The sequence below is a fragment of the Dendronephthya gigantea genome, unplaced genomic scaffold (assembly GCF_004324835.1).
Source record: "Dendronephthya gigantea isolate DGI-Jeju-01 unplaced genomic scaffold, DenGig_1.0 000010F, whole genome shotgun sequence".
In the NCBI taxonomy this organism is placed as follows: Eukaryota; Metazoa; Cnidaria; class Anthozoa; order Malacalcyonacea; family Nephtheidae; genus Dendronephthya; species Dendronephthya gigantea.
In genome coordinates, this window is record NW_021163020.1 from 2,990,941 (window position 1) to 3,010,246 (window position 19,306).

At 39.5% G+C, this 19,306-nt stretch overlaps 3 protein-coding genes across 6 annotated transcripts in view; 1 reads left to right on the forward strand and 2 right to left on the reverse strand.

Moving 5' to 3' along the window:
* LOC114518127 (ras and EF-hand domain-containing protein-like) overlaps positions 1-16,031 on the reverse strand; it is a 31,236-nt gene extending 15,205 nt beyond the window's left edge. Inside the window, exons 1-6 of the mRNA XM_028538058.1 lie at positions 15,066-16,031; positions 12,175-12,330; positions 11,977-12,067; positions 11,671-11,766; positions 11,492-11,563; positions 11,250-11,365 (exon numbers count right to left, since the gene is read on the reverse strand). Coding sequence (XP_028393859.1) covers positions 11,250-11,365; positions 11,492-11,563; positions 11,671-11,766; positions 11,977-12,067; positions 12,175-12,330; positions 15,066-15,712 — 1,178 coding nt within the window. The 5' untranslated portion in view covers positions 15,713-16,031. The remainder of the gene's footprint in view (positions 1-11,249; positions 11,366-11,491; positions 11,564-11,670; positions 11,767-11,976; positions 12,068-12,174; positions 12,331-15,065) is intronic.
* Positions 1,663-9,245, reverse strand: LOC114518129. The gene is made up of 3 exons (XM_028538059.1): positions 8,842-9,245; positions 4,151-4,958; positions 1,663-3,793 (listed from the first exon to the last, which is right to left on the reverse strand). Exons 1-3 carry the CDS (start codon positions 8,860-8,862, stop codon positions 1,677-1,679), a joined length of 2,946 nt encoding a protein of 981 aa, XP_028393860.1. The 5' UTR covers positions 8,863-9,245; the 3' UTR covers positions 1,663-1,676.
* Positions 4,867-19,203, forward strand: LOC114518131 (14-3-3 protein beta/alpha-A-like). 4 transcript variants are annotated; one of them, XM_028538064.1, is made up of 2 exons: positions 4,867-6,621; positions 17,729-19,203. In XM_028538064.1, the coding sequence occupies exons 1-2, from the start codon at positions 6,579-6,581 to the stop codon at positions 18,532-18,534; spliced, it is 849 nt and encodes a 282-aa protein (XP_028393865.1). In that variant the 5' UTR covers positions 4,867-6,578; the 3' UTR covers positions 18,535-19,203. The 4 variants fall into 4 exon arrangements, with proteins under 4 accessions (XP_028393865.1, XP_028393866.1, XP_028393864.1 ...); XM_028538065.1 differs by having other exon boundaries at positions 4,867-5,639; XM_028538063.1 differs by lacking the exon at positions 4,867-6,621 and adding an exon at positions 16,181-16,402.
* Positions 19,204-19,306: the final 103 nt, after the last annotated feature.

Below are 19,306 nucleotides of genomic sequence, written 5' to 3' on the forward strand. Positions count from 1 at the left end.
AACCCCCAGTTCAGGTTATTTGCCCGATCGTCCTTGGTTTTCTCCAAATTCAATCCATATAATCTGATACTGACTGGCGTCCCAGGCGTTATTACCCGGTCTCCAAATGGTGTACTTTTAAAGCCTTCTATTTCACCGTCAGATTTCGAAGAGTATTTCTTTTTTCTCGACCTACGGATATCTCTCCATGATTCCTCGCGCGATTTTCTTAGCTGTGCCTGATATATCTCATCATCATCGTCACGACTTCGGGTTTTATCGTAACCTCTCGGCCGGCGGTCAGGTCTGTGCGGAGGAAGGTCAGCATACGACCAAGGCCGAACGGGAATTCCCGAAGATTTGTCCTGCGATGGTTCATCGTGAAGAAACGATTCCACTGGCTTTTCCTTTTGTTTGGTAATGATATCATCAGAGGGATGTGGTTTCCACGCATGTTTCTCCCGAGTTTCACGTTCCTTGCGTGTTTCACGCGTCTCGCGTTTTGTGTAAGTTTCTCGGGTTGTTCTTGTGGACCGTGTATCTCTATCATCATCACGTCTTCGAGGTGGCCGTTTGTCTTCGGGTCTCTGCGTTCCTCGCTGCCTGTTTTTATCAACTGAGTCCAGAATATTCTCAATTTTATTCAAACTCTGCGAAATGGATCTGGCTGGCGACATTCTCCCGTCATTTTCAGGAGGTGTATCCAACGCTTCACCTTTAACAATCCTTTTAACCTGCCCTGGTGGAATACACTTATCACTGTTTTTATCGACATTCTTCTGAATATGTTCAAGAGTATTGAACACATTGACCAACTCTTCGACGTTTTTGTTGCATGTTTCTGCCGCACTTTTTGTCGTCGTCTCCGTCGTTTTCGTTGTTGTTTGCGCCTTTTTCTTATGTTTGTCGGTGATCTCTCGAAATTTGTTTGCGAGGTGGGTCTGGATCAACGTGTGATAAATCTGGTTCTTCCGATTTTTTCGTAATTTTTCGCGGAAGCTCCTTATTTTTATCGTCTGAACTTGGCGGGTGACCGTGCTTTCGTGGCAAAGATCGCTGCCGGAACATCTTCATTCCGACGTCGTTGCCGTCAGGGACCGCCGCATCATCGGGTTTTGTCTCCCTTCGTACATTTGGATCGTGCTGTCTCGCTTCGCGTCGTAGGGTATCGCGTTGCGATCGGGTATGTAGTCGTTTAATTGTCGTTTCGCTTGTACTAGTCTGACTTGTTTCCATTCTTGGAGCCACATCGCTCACCAAAGGTATGACTTTTTTCGAAGATGGAATTTCCATGATATTGAACATGTGCTTCTCACGTGGCGGATAATTTGTGTCATATTCGACGGGGGCAAACTCAGGTTGCGTATACGTATCGTCCATCCGGCTATCCCTGATCTCCCGCTCTGTAGTTTGATCCTTGTACTCCGTCACGTTTGTTTCACGTGTCTGTCTCTCTGTATACCCCGTGCTCTTGCCGTCATACCCACGTGTTGGCGAACGATCTCCCTGGATTCCTTCTGTAAACGGTGGCGGTATTTCCGATCGAGATTGAGGTCTTTCGTACTGTTCATAGGCAGCTGAACGTGGCAACTCCTGTCCACTTCTGTATCCGTAAAATTCTCCAGTTTCTTCAAATTCTTTGTCAGGATCCTGCTCATCGTCTACTGACATTAAGTTCTCGGGCTCATTCGTTCTGGTTATACGTTCATCAGGGCGCTTCTCCGGAGGTGGTTGTTTCTCGTGCCTTGTTTCTCGTAAGGGCGTTCTTCGAAGGGAGACTGCTTTGCGTAGGGATGTCCCTCGTAGGGTTGTTCGTTCGAGGGCGGCCGTTTGTCGTAGGTTTCATTCTCGTAAGGTCGTTTTTCGTATGATCCTGTTTCTAAGGATTGATTCTTATGGTCTGCTGACTCGAGATAAAGTGGTTTTCCCTCCATCTTTCTCTGAAATGGAGAGGATGGCCGATCCTGATGTCCGCTCACAGCGAAATGAGTCTGACCGTCGACAACTTGGCGTCGCCGGAAGCCAAAGAACTCCTTGCTTTCTTCCCAAATTTGACCATCACGAACTCCCCGAGGATCTCTTGAAACATTTTCAGAAGACCCAAATGTCCTGTATCCATAAAACTCTTTACTTTCAATTTGACCTTCTCGACCGCCTCGACCCTTAGAAATATTCTCGGAAGATCCAAATGTCCTGTATCCATAAAACTCTCTGCTTTCGGTTTGACCTTCTCGACCGCCTCGACCTTTCTTAGAAATATTCTCAGAAGATCCAAATGTCCTGTATCCATAAAACTGCTTACTCTCCTTGAAAGTGTGAGTTGTTGTTGTATTGTCACTGGTTTGTTGTTGTTCGTGCTCTGGCCTTACAAAACCGTTTGAAGTCTCGGACTGACGATATCCATAAAACTCTTGGTTTTGTCCCCAGTCTCCGTTTGGTGGTCGAGCGTTGTCTCTTTTCTGACCATATTGTGGGATTCCCTCCCTCGGAAACTGGCCTCCCGCCTTCGTTGTTCTATAGCCATAAAACTCATTTGTCTGTTCATATTTCCTATCTTCTGACTGATGACTGCTGCTCTTTTTTTCGTCATACTGCTGACGCGCATCGTCCTGTGGTTCAGCCTCGTGCTTCGGCGGCTTTCTGTACCCATAAAACTCTTTACTTTCTTCAAATTCACCTTCATCATCGCTCTCTACGTCCTTACCGTTCTGTGAACCCACCTTGTTATCTTCTGTTGGACGATTGCTGTCATTTTCTTTACCATACTGTTCACCACCTAACGTCTCCTTGTTATTATCTTCGTACTCATTTCCAACCTCAGCACGTCTATAGCCATAAAATTCCCTGCTATCCCCATATCTCCCCGAATGTACATTCCCCTCCACTGTTCCATCTCTCGGATCCTCCTTTTCTTGGCCATCTGTGTCCTTTTCCCGCCTTGAAACAAGAAGAGGACGTTGGGATTTTACATCGTAAGAAGTTGGTATTACTCGTGATGTTTCATAATCCATTCCATTTGGTCGAGGCTCTTCACGGGGCTGATCAGATGCGGGTCCATCACCTTGGCTTCCAGAGTCTGGGTGATCTTCGTGGGATCCATGGACTGGCTCGTCAACCATTCGTGTTTCTCGCGGTGGTTCATATTTTTCGTACTCCCCGTACCCTCGGGGTACCTCAGGACCATCGGATCCGCTGTCCGCTTTCTCTAAATTCTCCTCCTCTTCTTTCGCCGCTCGGATCAAGTCCTCGACCGAGTAGTACTGTGTCTTGGTTTTGTGACCGCCCAGAGGAAGCGACCGATCGCTCTGTTGTTCGATGTCGATATCAAAACTTCTAAAGTTTACCAATTCTGTATCCGAGGATGGGTACACATGTCCGGTAGGAGTGCTTGTTTTCCCAGGTGGAAAACGTCCTCCGGTTCTCCGATTATTCTGTCCCGAGGGCTCGTATTGTCGAGATACAAACTCTCCTTGGTCATTAATGGGCGGCTCAAAATCTCCAACGTCAACTTGTTCCGGGGACTTATAACGGGGAGTTTCAGAATACCGGGATTCAAAGTCACCTCTGGCATTTAGACCTGGGCGCACGCCACTGCTGTTATATTCAGAGTATCGTGAACCCTCTATCTCTTCTTTGGTATAAAATTCACGATCTATTTGAGCATTTTCTTTATACTTATCAGTTTCATACAAATCTCCCGTCTCGTTATCTGCAAAATTTTCCGCTTCGGTAGTTTTCGTTACTGTCACGTCTGTTGCAATGACGACGTTCTCCTCGTTGCTCTTTCGTTCTCGGATTTTTCGTGCTGGAAATTCTGTGAAATAAATGACGTGTCAGTGGTGGTGAATTGAAAATATTTTCATCGAAGGTGTGATGTATAAAATTGACCACATGCAAACTTGAATAGCAGTATAAAAAATCTATTAATTCTGAGAATCTACCTGTTTAATATATTTAACAAGGTATTTCAGTTGAAGAATTATTCTTTTAACCTCTCACAAAACTGGTATGTTTCAATATAGTTTAGTAGCATATTTCAAAATAATTACTAGGTTAATCAATATTTCAGTATTAACTTAGACCCGTTTGTTTTTCACTGGTAAATCCTAAGTCCTAAACCATTTGAATCATGAATGGAATTTTATCTATAAACGTCATTTGCGCATTGTACCTTCCTCAACTCTCTCTCCGTCTTTCTTTCGATATCCATAAAATTCCTTGCTATTCCTTCGGGTCCTCTTGTGTCCCCCTTCACTCTCCTCGTCTGTCATGACCGAATACTCCTGCTCTGACGAAACGCCAACATCCGATGTCCAACCGACATGCATACCAGTCCCCTCGCTGCTGAAACCACTTTGACCATCGTCGGAATACGAGCTGACTCGTGATCGGTTACGAGGCGAAGAAACAGAAGAAACACGTTCCACGTCATTGCCATCCTTTACTCGTCCTTTGCGCACGCCGTAGAACGTTTTCTCTTCTGAATAATTCGCGTCGTTCTTTTCTTCGTCATATTTACCGTCGGTTCTCTCCTTCTCATTAGCATATTTTGCATTATTCTCTTTTTCATCAGTATTGTACTCGTTGAATCTTTCGTGAGTCTCCGTGCGCGTCTCGTGAGTATCCGTGCGAAACTCGTGCGCGAATTCACCTGAGGTCTGCGACCGTCTTGACTCGTCCAGGTACGACATTTCCTCATCCGAGGAGTCTTGGTCTTTGTTGACAAAAACATCCTCTTTAAAACTACGCTCCGAAGGATTGTCGACATTTTTTGCCACCCAGAAGCAAGAACTTTGCTCCATCGCTTCGTGATCTAAATTAGACACGCGGTGAACATCGCAGGCCACAGCGTTGCGTTCTGGACGTTTCTTTAACGGCATCACTGTGTGCTTCATGCGCCTTCGTTTTCGTCGGCCCGACCGCCGACTGCTCGTCGTCGAGGAGGCGGAAGAGTACGAGCGCTCCACGGGGGATCTCGACTGTAAAAAGTGAAGATTGGGTTATTAGAATAAAGTAATTGCGGTTAGTTTTTTCCACAATCAAAATTTTAACTGTAAAAACGATTATTATGTATTCTAAATCTCGCCAGCTATCACTGGCAATACCAGTGCAAATATAGCTATTGCAAGGTATTTTAATAATACTGCTCAATTAACTGTATCAGACTACAAATATTATGACAAGAGCTTATATTATCGAAACCTCAAAAGGACCCTAAAGGCAGTCTTGTATATGACTATATATGTTATTCTATAAAATATTTAATCTCAAGCCTGCTATATCAACTTGTGCTCAGAAGAGAATCGGGTTTCTATATAACAACAGATCCTTTCGAAATTACGAAATGAATCAGTACACTTTTTAACCGTTTTCTGGTTAATCTGAAAGGGGCTTCTTATAGGTACCCTTTGAATGGCCTACTCGTCTTTTTTCACGGAAGCGAGGCTCCCGGGCTAATCAACTATTCATGACGTAACGACACGGAAGGAGTGTAATATAATCCAAATACACAGACAATAAATTTACGGTCCGGTTGATTGTGGCGAATAAAGAGAGATTTATACCAACTACTTCAGTCTTCAGTATTTACCGCGGTTTTATTCAAAACGTGCGTTTAACGTGATTATCTTGCTGTGTGGAACAGATAGCAGAGTAATAAGGTACGTTGATGGTTTCATGGGGATTTAATGTCTACTCCAATAAATGTATTACAATGCGTGATTTTCAAAAGCTAGGGGTGAAGTGTCTTTTGTAAATCTGTTAGTGGTTATTATAGGAAAAGATCTACTGATTTCTGATTGCTCAACAAATATATTATAGGTTAGTTATAGCGACGGGTGTTTCAGTATTTCCTTCTTCAATAAACTGCAACTAGTCGACAATAATATAGTTTTTTCCCTTTTTACGGTGGTCTTAAATGAAGATTGAATACAGACTGGATCGTAATGAGTTCAGATCATTGAGCTAGATCTGTCCCCTTTTATTTTTTTTCAATATCTTTATGCTGGCCGATACGTTTTCTCACAGCTAAAATATCTTGAAAGCTAAAATAGCTTCTAAGCGTTTCCCTAGATATAGTTTAAAACATCTACTTATTCCCCTGCGCCTTCGGGCTGTTACGATCCTCCCAGCGTATGGCAAATAACTGAATACATACGCCACCGATAAAGCGGGGCAGAAATTATTATTAGTAATACCTAAAAATTGTGTGGCTATTTGCAGACGTTTATTTACACATTTTTCTCACAGAGACAGGAAATATTGTGAAAGGACTTTACTTTCCCACTTGTTAGTCGTCAAAATAATTCCTTACACGACAAATCATTCAGTCAAAAGTCTGCAGATATATGCAAAGTGGAATCGAGGACGGAATGTATTCGAATTTAATTTTATGTGCTGTTGTACTAGTACCCAACGGTACCTAATCTGATCACCAAATGTTATCATGAAAAAGTTGTTGGAAATGAAAGTTGCCATGATGTCAAAATCTCATGCAAATGTATGTAAATTTCCAACTTATACAATTATCAAACAAAATTTATCGAAGAAACATTCGGCTATTATTTCACTAATGCTTTCTTTCCTGTGTTTGGGGTGTCATGCTGTGTTTAATTGCAAGGCGGACTGTGGATCGTCGTTATGGTATGTTAGAATTTGTAATGTAAATATACGCGATTTCGACATTCAAATAAGCGTGGGCTTGCAATTTTAGCCGTACTATAATAAAACACACGACTCTGACCGTATAAGACTTTGGCCAACTTTGTCCAAACTATCAAGCTTCAAGCTCGATTCACCTCGAGTTTCACAAGATAGCTTATATGGTATTAGGAAATAAGCAAAACATGCATACTCATATATAGTTTTGTCAATAAACACACACGCGTTATTTCGTTGAAACAGGTTGAAATGGTTTTGTAGTTTCGTATAGTGTCGTACATGAGCTAACGTTCCTCGTTTCTCAGGTAGAATTAAGATATTATGAGGGCAGCTAAATCCGAAAAACTGCCCAATAAAGAATCTTACATTGCCTACCATGAATAGCTATGGTGGACACATAGTTCATCAATGTCAAAATAATTCACGAAAGCCACAAATTATGTATAAAGTAGAGAATTGAACAGTTCAATCCAATCAGACCAAGGTAGATAAACTACACTGGCATTACGTTGATGGCCAGAAATTGCCCTTGACATGTTAATAAAGTTTCTTTCAAACAAACAAAGTAAATTAATACCGACAAAGTTGTCGTCTACATGCAAAATAACACTTTTCCACCCGGTTGAAGACACTGATGTCGTGTTGACAAATTAATAATACTCAGCAGTGACATTGAGCATGGCTTACAGGAGATCATCTTGTGAAATTTTAGAGCTGCCATTCTTGCGGCAATGGCAATTTTTTTTGGCGTGGGAGTTAACCTTACTTGGGAGGAGAGTGTGCTTTTGGTTCTGTCTAAAACTAAGAACTACTCATTTTACAATTAGAGGCGCCCATTGATTGTGGTTGTAGAGTATACTAAAGCCAGCATGGTGCATTGAATTGCGTTCAGTCTGGGAAATATTCACACGATAACTAAGTTTGCATTTATCGATATTCAGCAAATGTATATGATATAAAATAATCAATGATGAATAATCAATATCATATGCTCATATTGTTATCATCAGCGGTTTGGATATCCTGATTATACCAAAGTCTAAACAGTAAAATGCTTTCAGTATACTTTACAATGTCTAAATTAAAATGACCACAAATGATACGTTGAATTCAACCCGTGGTCCAAGCGTCACCATTAAGAAATCTATACGAATAGACTACCACTGCTCTTATAGACAATATCAATGAACTTTTATACACCTCTCACATTTATTTATTATGATCGAATAAAGATAAGTCTATAAACTGGGTCTATGATCGTTTTTGAAGTTCGATCGAGAGGAGAATACTATTTACGAATACTCAGGTTTTGTTGAAGAAGAACGTCTTAGCGATTGACTATATATCAATTGAAGCAATGACTTGAAGCTGAAATCTAAATTTCTAAATACGGACAATATTCTTTTGAAATCCGAGCAAATATTACAATATGTAAATAATGAATTCCTCGAATATCAAAGCAATATAAAGCATACAGAAAATCATCAGCCACTACAGCAAATGTAACATATACGACCTGACTTATTGCATTCGTAGCTTAATCAGCGATAAGCGACAATATGGCCAGTGTTACGGAGTCGTGACTCATGAAGATTTGTGTGTGATAAAGCAAACGAACGAAGTTACTGTATATATATATTATTATTTGAACTATACTTAACAAAGTTATTTGGCTCAAAGATTGAAGGAAGATTTAATCGTATATAGAATCGTCGCCTTTCTAAATTACTACAGAAACCCAAACGGTCTACGTGTTTGTCACAAGCGCGATATTTTGAAAAGTTCGGTATGAATATACTTGCGTTAAAACCGCGAAACACTTTGTATTTAATGATCCGTCAAATCGTTGCGATATCTAGGGGAACGCAACAACCTATAGACTTTCGTATACCAGTATATTCTAAACAGGAATCCATCGAACTAAATACCTAATTGCTAAATTTACGAATTATAAAAGTCAAAACATGAAGCTAAACTAGGATCAAACAAAGTATATAACTAAATGTCATCGTAACAAAATGACCAATTTCATATGTATCCGTTAGATCAGAAGATTCAGAGCTATGCGGAACAATCGATTATACTTCTTTTAACATCCTACCAATCCTTCGATACGAAAAACGAAGTCTAAACAACCTTATTTTATCAAAATAATAGTATAAATATCACCTCAAACACAACACGAAGCTAATTTACACATACCTTAGATACGCTTGTGCTCATCTTCGAATTCTGACAAATTCTTTCTTCAATTAGTGTATCTCTTTCGCTTCGCAGTATCTTCAATTCAAAAGTCGTCTTCTAGTTGCAAAATATGGCGTGGTGATCCTCGCGAAAACGCTAAAAACTTTGCCTTTAAAATTCGTCTCGCCAGACAAGTTTAAACATTCAGACCTGCATACCGAACATGCTTTGACGATAATATGAACCCAGCTGTCAGTACACGCGATTAAAAATCATTCAACGAAGAAAATCATTCCAAGGTGTTAAGTTACAAATCGAACATGGTCGCGAAAACGCTCCTGTTGGAGCGAAATTATAGCAAACTTTAAACGGATGCTTCTCGTATGCGCGTCTCTCCCACCAGACAGGTCGAAAAACAAAGAACTGCTTTGAAACTTAATAGCAAGTGCACATACGCGCAAAGCGTGGAATGTAAACATTCCACATTGTTCTATAGAGATCAGGGATTAAGGGCTTACGCAAATAAAAAATGTTTCAAAATTTGAATAAACTTGACAGTGCATGGTTTTAGACATGCTCTAAAAATGGAATTCGTAGTTCTATCGTGATGCGTGCTAAATAGAGATAAAATAATGCTAGGTCTTTTAGTTTATGTGTAAAAGCGTTGTTTTTCAGATTAAGAAAGTCAAAGTACCATAATTCAGTATGAGATCTAGGATCTAGCCTTATTTTTAAATATATAATAAAATGTCCAAATTTGTCCACCACCTGCTAACCCCCGTTTAGGTTACTTAAACCCAAAGCATTATATAAATATTAGACTTGGAACGTTTGAAATCACCTTTTGGGTTATTTGGTTTTATGCTTATATATTAAATTGCATAGGAATGCTTGACAGTCGTAATTATCCTGACGATATTTAATTGTTACACTCGGCTAACACACCCACACCAATGGTATTGGCTTTGTAGAGCTACTCGTTGCTGGGAGTGCTAGAGCAGTGATTTGAAAATCATATCTCCGTTTTGTTTGCATGTTCTTGACCTTGCGAAAAAGAGCACGCTTGATTTTGTTTAGTCGTTAACCGGCTAATGAAAAGTACACCTTGAACCTGTTAACCTCATTTGTAATTTCTCCCATGTTACGGCTAGGATTGCAGTATGCCTACTTGTAATACACAACTATAATCATGTGATTTTCGCCAGCCCGGCCGTATTACCCATTCAGCCGAGATGAAGGTGTATTGAATGGTCGTTGAGGTAAGAATGTGTCACCTAGGAACGCAGAGAGGTTTTGAACATCCGCAGAGTGGATTGTTATTCAAATTATGAAAACCATTTGATCTTTTGTCGGATAACTTCATAGAATGCAATTGGTGTGTTTACCATCTTGACTGTTACATACATGAAGTATTCGAAAATTACTTATAGTGACCGACAGGACAGCTCTCAATTCATTGTTTTGCCATCAAAATCAAGATTCCAACAACTGATAAATAATGATTTCGTTCAGATATGATATTGCAAACCGCTGGCTGATTATTACTGCGCCGAGGCACGAGTAAAGCTAGTATAGTAGAACCGAGTCACGTGGCCAGAGATCTCATGTAAATGATCTAAAGACGTAACCTCAACCTTAAGGATTAGCAATATTGAGTTGCAGAAAAACTTGGCAGGCTCGGATGAATTTGAACGTGCTGGCCTGATATTTTTTTGTTGTGTTTTTCAGTTGACATTTGTATTGCTAGACCCTATGTTATGTAATTTATATAGTTTTGGGACTTATTTCTAGAATAGCCGACAGACAAAGTCTTAATGATTTTAACCTGTTTGGTGCAATATCATTGCTATGAAATCTTCAATCGACGAGCATTTCTATACGAGTTAAATCTGTCAATAATTTTCGCAAGCATGAACAGTGAATTGTTTTTGCTTGTTGTTGGGCTTATTCTCTATACGAGGAATTGGCGACAATGAGCCATTTAAGAAGCATTTAAATTGCAATTAGAAGCAATTGCTTCAATGTGGCAAGAATTAATGAGCCATTCCAAAGGTCTGTCTCGGGCTAAGCTTTTTACGTATACATGATGAACACAGTCAGTTAAAATATTTTGGTGTTATTTGTACTGGAAATTTGCAATTCGCCATTTTTTGCTTTACGCATGCATTTGTTGAAACGGTTGTTTAAACTCGTTGTAAAGTCAACATTTGCAAATCGAAATAGCCCAGAAAATTCCCTCAGTATTGTGTTAGTAGTTTAGTATAAAACACAATAGGTTAATTACTGGAACATCGCGTTTAATTTTTTTGCGATATTTCATTCTTCCACGGTTGTGCACGGAAAATAGCTGACCGGGAAATTCCATATTCTCCACCCAAACTGGTTAAATTCTAAAGAAGTATAATATGAAAGATAATATAAGATACCTCTGTCTTTCCTTTCTCTCTTCGTTCGTTAAAGATTGCAAATGCTGCACGTAAGATTTCGTATCTTCAAGACTACTGCTTGACTCATCCAGTTGATTTTGTAGCTGCAGATTAGTCTGAAGAATAAATACGTACAACCGATCAATTAAGACCCGGTCTTATTTGTAGTGTAAAGCTACAGAGTAACTATATTTATGAGTTACAAAATGCAGTAATTTTTTTGACGGAGTAATGAACCTCACCTCCTGCAGACGACTGTTCTCCTCTCTCACGTCTGAATCGACTTGATTTAAATGTTGAATTTTTTTCTCAAGCTGGAAAAACAGAGTGTGCATCAAAATCGGACAAGATTTAAACGAGGAGAAAAACAAATGTGGAGCGAAATGAATGATTGGTGAATGTCAGCATGCGTCAACTTTACCTCTCGTTGTTGGCTTAACAGTTGTTGCAATTCCCTCTCTTTCAACGCCATTTCATTGTGATATTCTTCGCGAATTTCTTTCTCTTTTTTCTCGTGCTGGGAAAATATATGAAATAGACCGATATATTAGCATAGATAGGTTCGGTATTTTTTTTTAGAACTGGTGATTCCCGTTGTCCGTGCATGGGTGCGCTTCTTTAATCGCACTATACCGTTTCAAAGAGTTCCCATGCATACACTCTGAAAGAAAGCTATATCACTACATTCCTGCATACCTGGCCTTTCATGCATGCAGACTTCACTTACATGTGAACTGATATCTTCTCGTTCAACTTTTAATTGTTTGTCCATTCTGTCGTATAATCTCTGAATTTCCATTTCATGGGCCTCCACCTGCCTGCAAGCATACAGGATACTGTGTTAAGAAGATCTCAAATGTAAATTTACTGCATGGGTCGCCAATAGTTGGCTCTCTCGTTCAAAGTTATCTACCAGACTACCTACCCTTTTAAAGCTTGTTCGACGTTCAATGCTTGTGTTTGTGATCTCTTGATTTCATGGGAAACTTTGGTTAAAAACTCTGTCAGTTTTTCAAAACCAACCACCTCGTTGGAGGACAGCGCTTTCCAGAGGTCAAGAAGCTGTCCCTTCGACAATACTCTAAAAAGCACGGTTTTTAAAACATATATCATTTAATATAACATTTATAGTACGCGCGTGCTGATTGGTCAAGAATTGGTCTATAACTGTATAGAAACACGGAGCTTTTCCCGCCGAACTTGACAAGCGAAGTAATGTAATGAGAATTTGTAATTGAATCGAATTATAATATTTTGTACAAAATCTTTTATTGAGTTATATACTGGAAATAACGTAGAAAAACTTGCCCAACGGGCTCGTTTTCCCACTGACTATTTCTCGTCCTTCCAAACTCCCACAAGTGTTTCTATAACTGTATAGAAACACGGAAAATGGTTTCTATTTCTTAAGTGTTAAATGCATGGTGTTGCATGAACATGGGTCTGCTTCGTGTAGTTGAAAGGGATTTTATTTACCACGAAGAAACCATGCATGAGCAATAAACATATATGCATGTAATGAAGGCCATGAATTGAACGCGTGCTTTAAAGTAACTAAAAACAATAATTTTTCACCCTAACTGAGATATCCAAGTGATCATGAATATGGCAGCACGGATTATATGATTATATTTTAATGCTTTCCTGCGGTGCATTTTTATAAACCTAATAATTTGAACATGAGGCAAGTTACATGCAGTATGACAAGTGACAGTCTATATGTTGCAAAACCGTAAACCATTTGGTTTCATTTGTTAAGATATATACGACCCTGCTAATCAGATCACTGCATGTTCAGTAAAGGTCCTAGAAGATGAAATCGATTACGAATTCTGAATTCACAACTAACTGCGGGAGAACTGTTTGACTAGAAAAACAATTTAGCCTGACAACGCTAAAAGGATATGATGGATATCCAGCTACGTTGCTAAACAATCCTTCAATTCTATTTCAACTGAGTTTAAAATCTAAATAATTGATCAGCAAGATCATGCCAAGGTGCGCATGCTCAAGATCGAGTCGGTGGAACTATAAATACAACCATTGTTTTTCTGCTCAATATTTATTGGCTTTTAACTTTTATTGAGGGTTTTTAAAACTTGAACATGCAATTGAAGCGATTGGTTTTCAGCGAATTTTTGTCTTAATTTTTTGAGAAATGTACAAAATATCGCAATTTGATTGATTCGGAAATTCTCAAAAAAATTATACAAATCAAATAAAAAACTTTGGGTAAGCCACGAAAATTAAAAAAACGAATTATAGGGCACGTCCTTGTAATAAATCTATAGGCGAAATTGCAACGGCACGCTTTCACCTGTTATGAATATATTACATAACTACCGTAAATATGATAAAAATTTTTCAAACACATACAATACCAAACATGCAATAAAAATATTTGAAACTTGATACATCTAAAGGTTCCGGGAATATGCTGGTCAACATCGGGGTTTTTGACATGCTCATTTACCAAGCATGCACAGATATAGACAGAATTTAAATTCACTTTGCTTTTCGCTTGAGCAAATATTGAAATAGTCTGTTAAAATAACGATAACACATCTATTCACCGTCAGTTTTACTGCGAAGATTAGACTACTAAAAGAATTGCGGCGCTCATTAGATGTTAAATTGAACTTCACTTCCAGAACAGCGCTGTAGAGCCGCTCTGAATCTCAGTTTTAATAAACAGTCGTAGCAATAAACTGTTATTAATTCAAACCGTGTGTTTACTTAAACTTCTACAATAAAATTTGAATATTTATTATTGGTTTAAGAAGGTGTTTTTTTCTCTCTTGCAAAACTGTCTGGGCATGCAGAAATGATCGGGATTAACGTTTGATAATTCGATTTCTAAGAATTGTGTATGTCTGTCGTGGACAGTTTTAAAAATGAAAGATCATGATAGCCGGACCAAATCCAAGATCCAAGTCATCGTGTATTATGTTTTGCAATTATGTTTTGCTAAACTGCATTTATTAAAATCAAATGAGCCCCGCGGAAAAGGTTTCCCAAATTATACTTTGTTTCTTTATCAAATTATCTATTTCCCCTTTTCCATATAGGCGTAAAGACGTCTTGAGCAACAAAATATATGCGATTCGAAACTAAGACATAGGTCGAGACTGTGCAAACATGTCTCAATTGTCATTCGTCTTGTTTTGAACCGTATATACGTTGACATTGTATTCTCAAGATGTCTACTCCATTCGGAATTTACTCTTCACTGAGTCTTTTTAAATTATCAGCTGATAAAGGTTTCACCTCTTCTCCGGCATAGAAGTTAACACTCGCGAGATGTGCATCTATTTCTGCGCTGCATAGCTTGCTTGGCCCTTGGCCTTATATAGTCTCGCTTACAAGGGCCATAAGGTAGAACTATTTTCCGATGACTGGTGGTGGAATATTGGCTTTTAACAGCTCGTTTTTTATGCACTAAATTTAAAGGACCGACAATGAAGAAAAATAATTCGAAAGAAATTATTCGTAAAAACGTTTCCTAACAGGAATAATTTCGTGCTGAATAAATTCAGGGGTAAATGTATATATGTACCCTCGCTGCAAAAACGTGTGGAATATGAAAAAGCCTGTTAGAAACTACTGCATCGCGTTTACTACTAAATTCTAAGGCTAAGTCGTCTGGTCTAGATCTGACAGATACGGGACGCATGCATGCATCACTTCATGTTAAACATTTTACGTTTCAACCATCTTACAATGAATCTGTATCGAGGTATACAATTAATTTACGTCACCATACCGACTGAGGGCCATAATAACAATAAACGGGAATCGCCTTGTGGTTTCACCTACCCTGATAACAAGTCATCCCCGACCTTATCGGCAATTTTCTCGAATATCGCATCTTCTGACAGAGCAGGAGAATTACACCCCGAGTCGTTGTGGCTCTCGTAAATCCTCTCAACCGGAGTGTGGGGTAAATCTGCTTCAGGTACAAGTGGTTCATTTGATTCCTGACCATCTTCAAGAAATTTCCCGAACCCCGCAACGAACTCTTCTAGTGTCAAACAACCATTCCCATCGATGTCCAAGCTGTGAAATAGGTCCCCCAATTGCTCTTCGCTTAGCTGAAATTCGCCGGCTAATCTTTCCAAATCGGTCTTCACAATGTAACCTTTTCTTTCACGATCACAAAGATCGAACAATTGATGCCCTTGCGAGTAATCCAAGTTGTTAAAGTTCGTATCGGAGTCATGTGCTCCTAGAAACAAGTCGAAACCAGAGATAAACTCGGCCAAGGTTAGGTGATTATTGTTGTCCTTGTCAAGTTTACTAAACGTCAACGCTATTTGATCTTGGGTGAGCGGTAAGCCAAGCTCTTCTGTGACCAGACTCAGGTCTTCCTGTGTGATATATCCTTTATTTTGATGGTCGCATATTCGAAACAATTCCGTAGCTCTTGTAGCTAATGTCTCTTCGAAACTATCCTCGGCTGACATGTTCGAACGATTCTATTCGATTCCAATTACACCCTGTTTCGCTCGAGAGTGTCGCAAATTTACCTACTACGAATACGTCGTCTACAATAACTCGACACCATTCACAAATCTCAATCCATAAAAATATTATACTCGCCTGCTCATTTCGCATCTATTATAGTTGCTGAACGTTTCACATCCTGTATAAATGAATAATATACTCGCTCTATACTCGCTCAACCATAACCGGCACACACTATTTATGTCCCATCAAAGATGTCTTGCAAGCCTTGTTTTTGAGTTGCGAGTGTTTTCGCACGCTATTTACCTTCTTCAATATTAAAATTTACAAACGCATAGATGAGCTGAAATCGTGTTAACCAGGCAACCGCCATTGTTCAAAGGTCAGACGGGGGTGTTAGGGATAAATTCTGCATGCTGTCATCATCATGCGACCAAGCAGTCAACAAAAATTTTGAAAACTTGAAACATGGATAAATTTGTGACTCGTAAATTTGAACCTATATTTCTTTTATATTACGCACGCTGCTTGTGCTGCCGCGCTTATTCTTAACTGCAAAAGCCAGTGTCATGGAGACGCGTATTTCTGATCTCTCGACACAGGTCAAAACAAGACGATCTAAAAAAAGGTTATGGCGTCTACACAGGCTAATCTGGGATGGCTCCATCTGGTCACCCAAGCCGATCAAGGTAATCTCTCTCAAGGTAAACTCTACCGAAGGTGACCTATAAGCGACTTGCCATAGTAAGGCGAGGTAAATTTCACCTCTGATGTGACAGAGGTTAACGGATTTGACTGATTAGAATTTTATATATAGCCTGGCTAAAATTTATATCCGAGGTATTCCTGAACTTTGTGACTGTCCTATTTATGCTATACAATATACACCAACAGAAGATCACCCATAACTGGACCTCTAGAAAGGGGAACAACTCGAACTCGGAACAGATAAAATATCACAATATTGACAATGAGTTTTTAATGAATTTGTTATTCATGTTAGAAATAATTTCAGTTTACTTTGTTTAAACAGTTCCACAAGGAGTGGATTAAATATTCGATCAATATTGTCAAACAAAACTTTCCATTGGCTCATTTCATCTTCTTTGTTTGACCGTTTGAAAGATTCTTTGTACTTTTAGTGTCGACGTTACTTCCTTATAGGGTGTTTAATAATAATGGTTCAGTGGCAAATGAGGCCGGCACATACAGCCGATTCAATCTTGTTCGAATTCTCGATTAACGTCTTTGCAAGCGTTTTTCTTCCCTATATCATATAAAAACCGTATATGTTACATCTCTATAACAATAAAATTTTTCCCTCTAGTATTTAACGTCGGATGCAAAGCTGAAGATTTCCCCCCGTCATATTTCAGTAATCCGGTACCTCTGCCACCCCTTGCAATTCCCAAAAGCCTATTTCCACCTCGCCGTCCATCTTGTTTCGTTTTGCAGACGATTTCAGTCTTTAGTTTGATGCATATAGCCCATAATTTTGGTCTCGGTGGCAAGTCAAACGTTTTTTAAGACAAAGTGATTAATTTTCGAGTTTGAAAAACGTTCTACGCAAAGCATGTTTATTCTCTGTTTATGGTATTGACACAAAATGTTAAACATAATCTATTTAGCACGACAAAGGTCCTATAAAGCAATCTGTTCCTACAGAATTCACAGCACTAAAATCTAAATACTTGAGTTCATTTTTTATCATTTTTTCGATCAAAGAGCTGTATCATACATGGTCATAGATAACTCGGCGACCGATTGGTTTTCCTTGGGACAACGAAATCTTCACTTTACCTGAAGCAGTTGTTCGTTTATTGCACACAAGTCTCGTACAAGCCCAGTTGGACGTGTTCCCCCAACGAGGGCTTCGTTTGTGCGGCACAGCTAGCTAATTCCTAGGCCTACCTTGGAAACAAACCCGTCGAATCAGTTGTTTGTTTTAACACTATTTAACCACCTGTTAGGTTCAACACGTATGTTAAATTGATGTTTAATTTTTTGTTTACAAGAACCGTATCTACGCCTTAAAATACACAGACCGTGGCTCCGAACTTCCACCAAATTATCGCCTCAATTACGACGAGTCGAGCGCCGTTTGAAGACGTCGACACACAATATGTCCTTCGCAAAAGCAGTGTTGTATGAAAAAGCGGATATGCACGACGAATTTGCAGCTGAGATGCGAACAATTGTGCAGGAAAGCGACGGAGAACCCGACAAAACCGAGCAGAAAATGTTATCCAACGCCTATAAAAACGTCGTTGGTAAAATGCGAGCATCCTGGAGAGCCGTTGTAGCCATTGAGGAAAAATTAGGACAGGATGACCCAAGGAAAAACTTGACAGCCAAATATTTAGCTCATATCGTTCAGGAACTGACGACAAAATGCAAGGAACTTTTAGCACTGCTCGAAGACGATCTTATTCCGAAATTAACAAAGCCTGAAGCGAAGGTTTTCTTCCTTAAAATGAAAGGAGACCACTTACGTTATCTTGTCGAAGTCGCAAACGAAGAGGAAGATGAAAATTTAACCGAGCTTAAGAGCAAATCCAAAGCAGCCTATAAAGAATCCGAACGGCTCGCCGAAGAGCACTTGAGTCCAACTCACCCGTTCCGTCTTGGGCTTGCCCTAAACTTTTCCGTCTTTCACTACGAAGTCGAGAATTCTCAGGAGAGTGCGTACGAGATGGCTAAGAAAGCCTTCGACAACGCGATACCGTTGCTTGATCAGCTCAACGAAGATGAAGCCGATGATGTAACAACTATCATGCAATTGCTTCGTGATAATTTGACTTTCTGGAGCGAGGAGATTTAACCTGCGACTAATAAACTTTGCTAAATGGTGATAACAAACGAAATTTTTGTGCACATAAAAATGTCCCATACCGTAGGGGTTTAGAATGGGAATAATAAGTGTTTTCCGTTTAAACAAGCATGGTATTATACTTTATTGACATTTTGAAGTTACAATAAAAAAGGATCCTTGCCATTTTTGTTCTGCATGTCCTCAGGTATTGATGTCAGTAGAATGATATACTAATTGAAAGAATTTTTATAATTGATACTTCTGATGGGACGACTTACTCACGAGATTAGCTAACAGCCTAACATTACAAACAGTTCCAATACAGAGGACATGTGAAATAGCGTGTCGTTCATGCAGCCAGTATTTCCAAAGATCGTGGAGTGTGGTAGCTGGCTTGGCATTAGCTCCATCAATAACATTCCCACTGTAATTTACCGACTGAACAGTCGTACTCGTATAGAAGCGAACGCCCGCGAGCGGGTGTCAAGCCGAAAAACGTCCCACGGTCCCTGTTCTCTCCAGTCGTGTTTTATATATAATTTATTTTGTAATTTGAATATGCATATATTAATAATAGATGTAGTCAAAGGTCCGATTGACATGAATAATTCCTGTGAGAACTAAGAATGTTATGGCATTGACTGAAAAGTGTCTCAGTCGGTTGTGTTCGGCTGCACGTAAAGACATTAGTGTAACGTAGACATGATCGATTGGCGATTTCATTGCTGTTTTTACGCAAAGGGATGCCAATCGACAGCAAGAGTGCCACTAAACAAATATA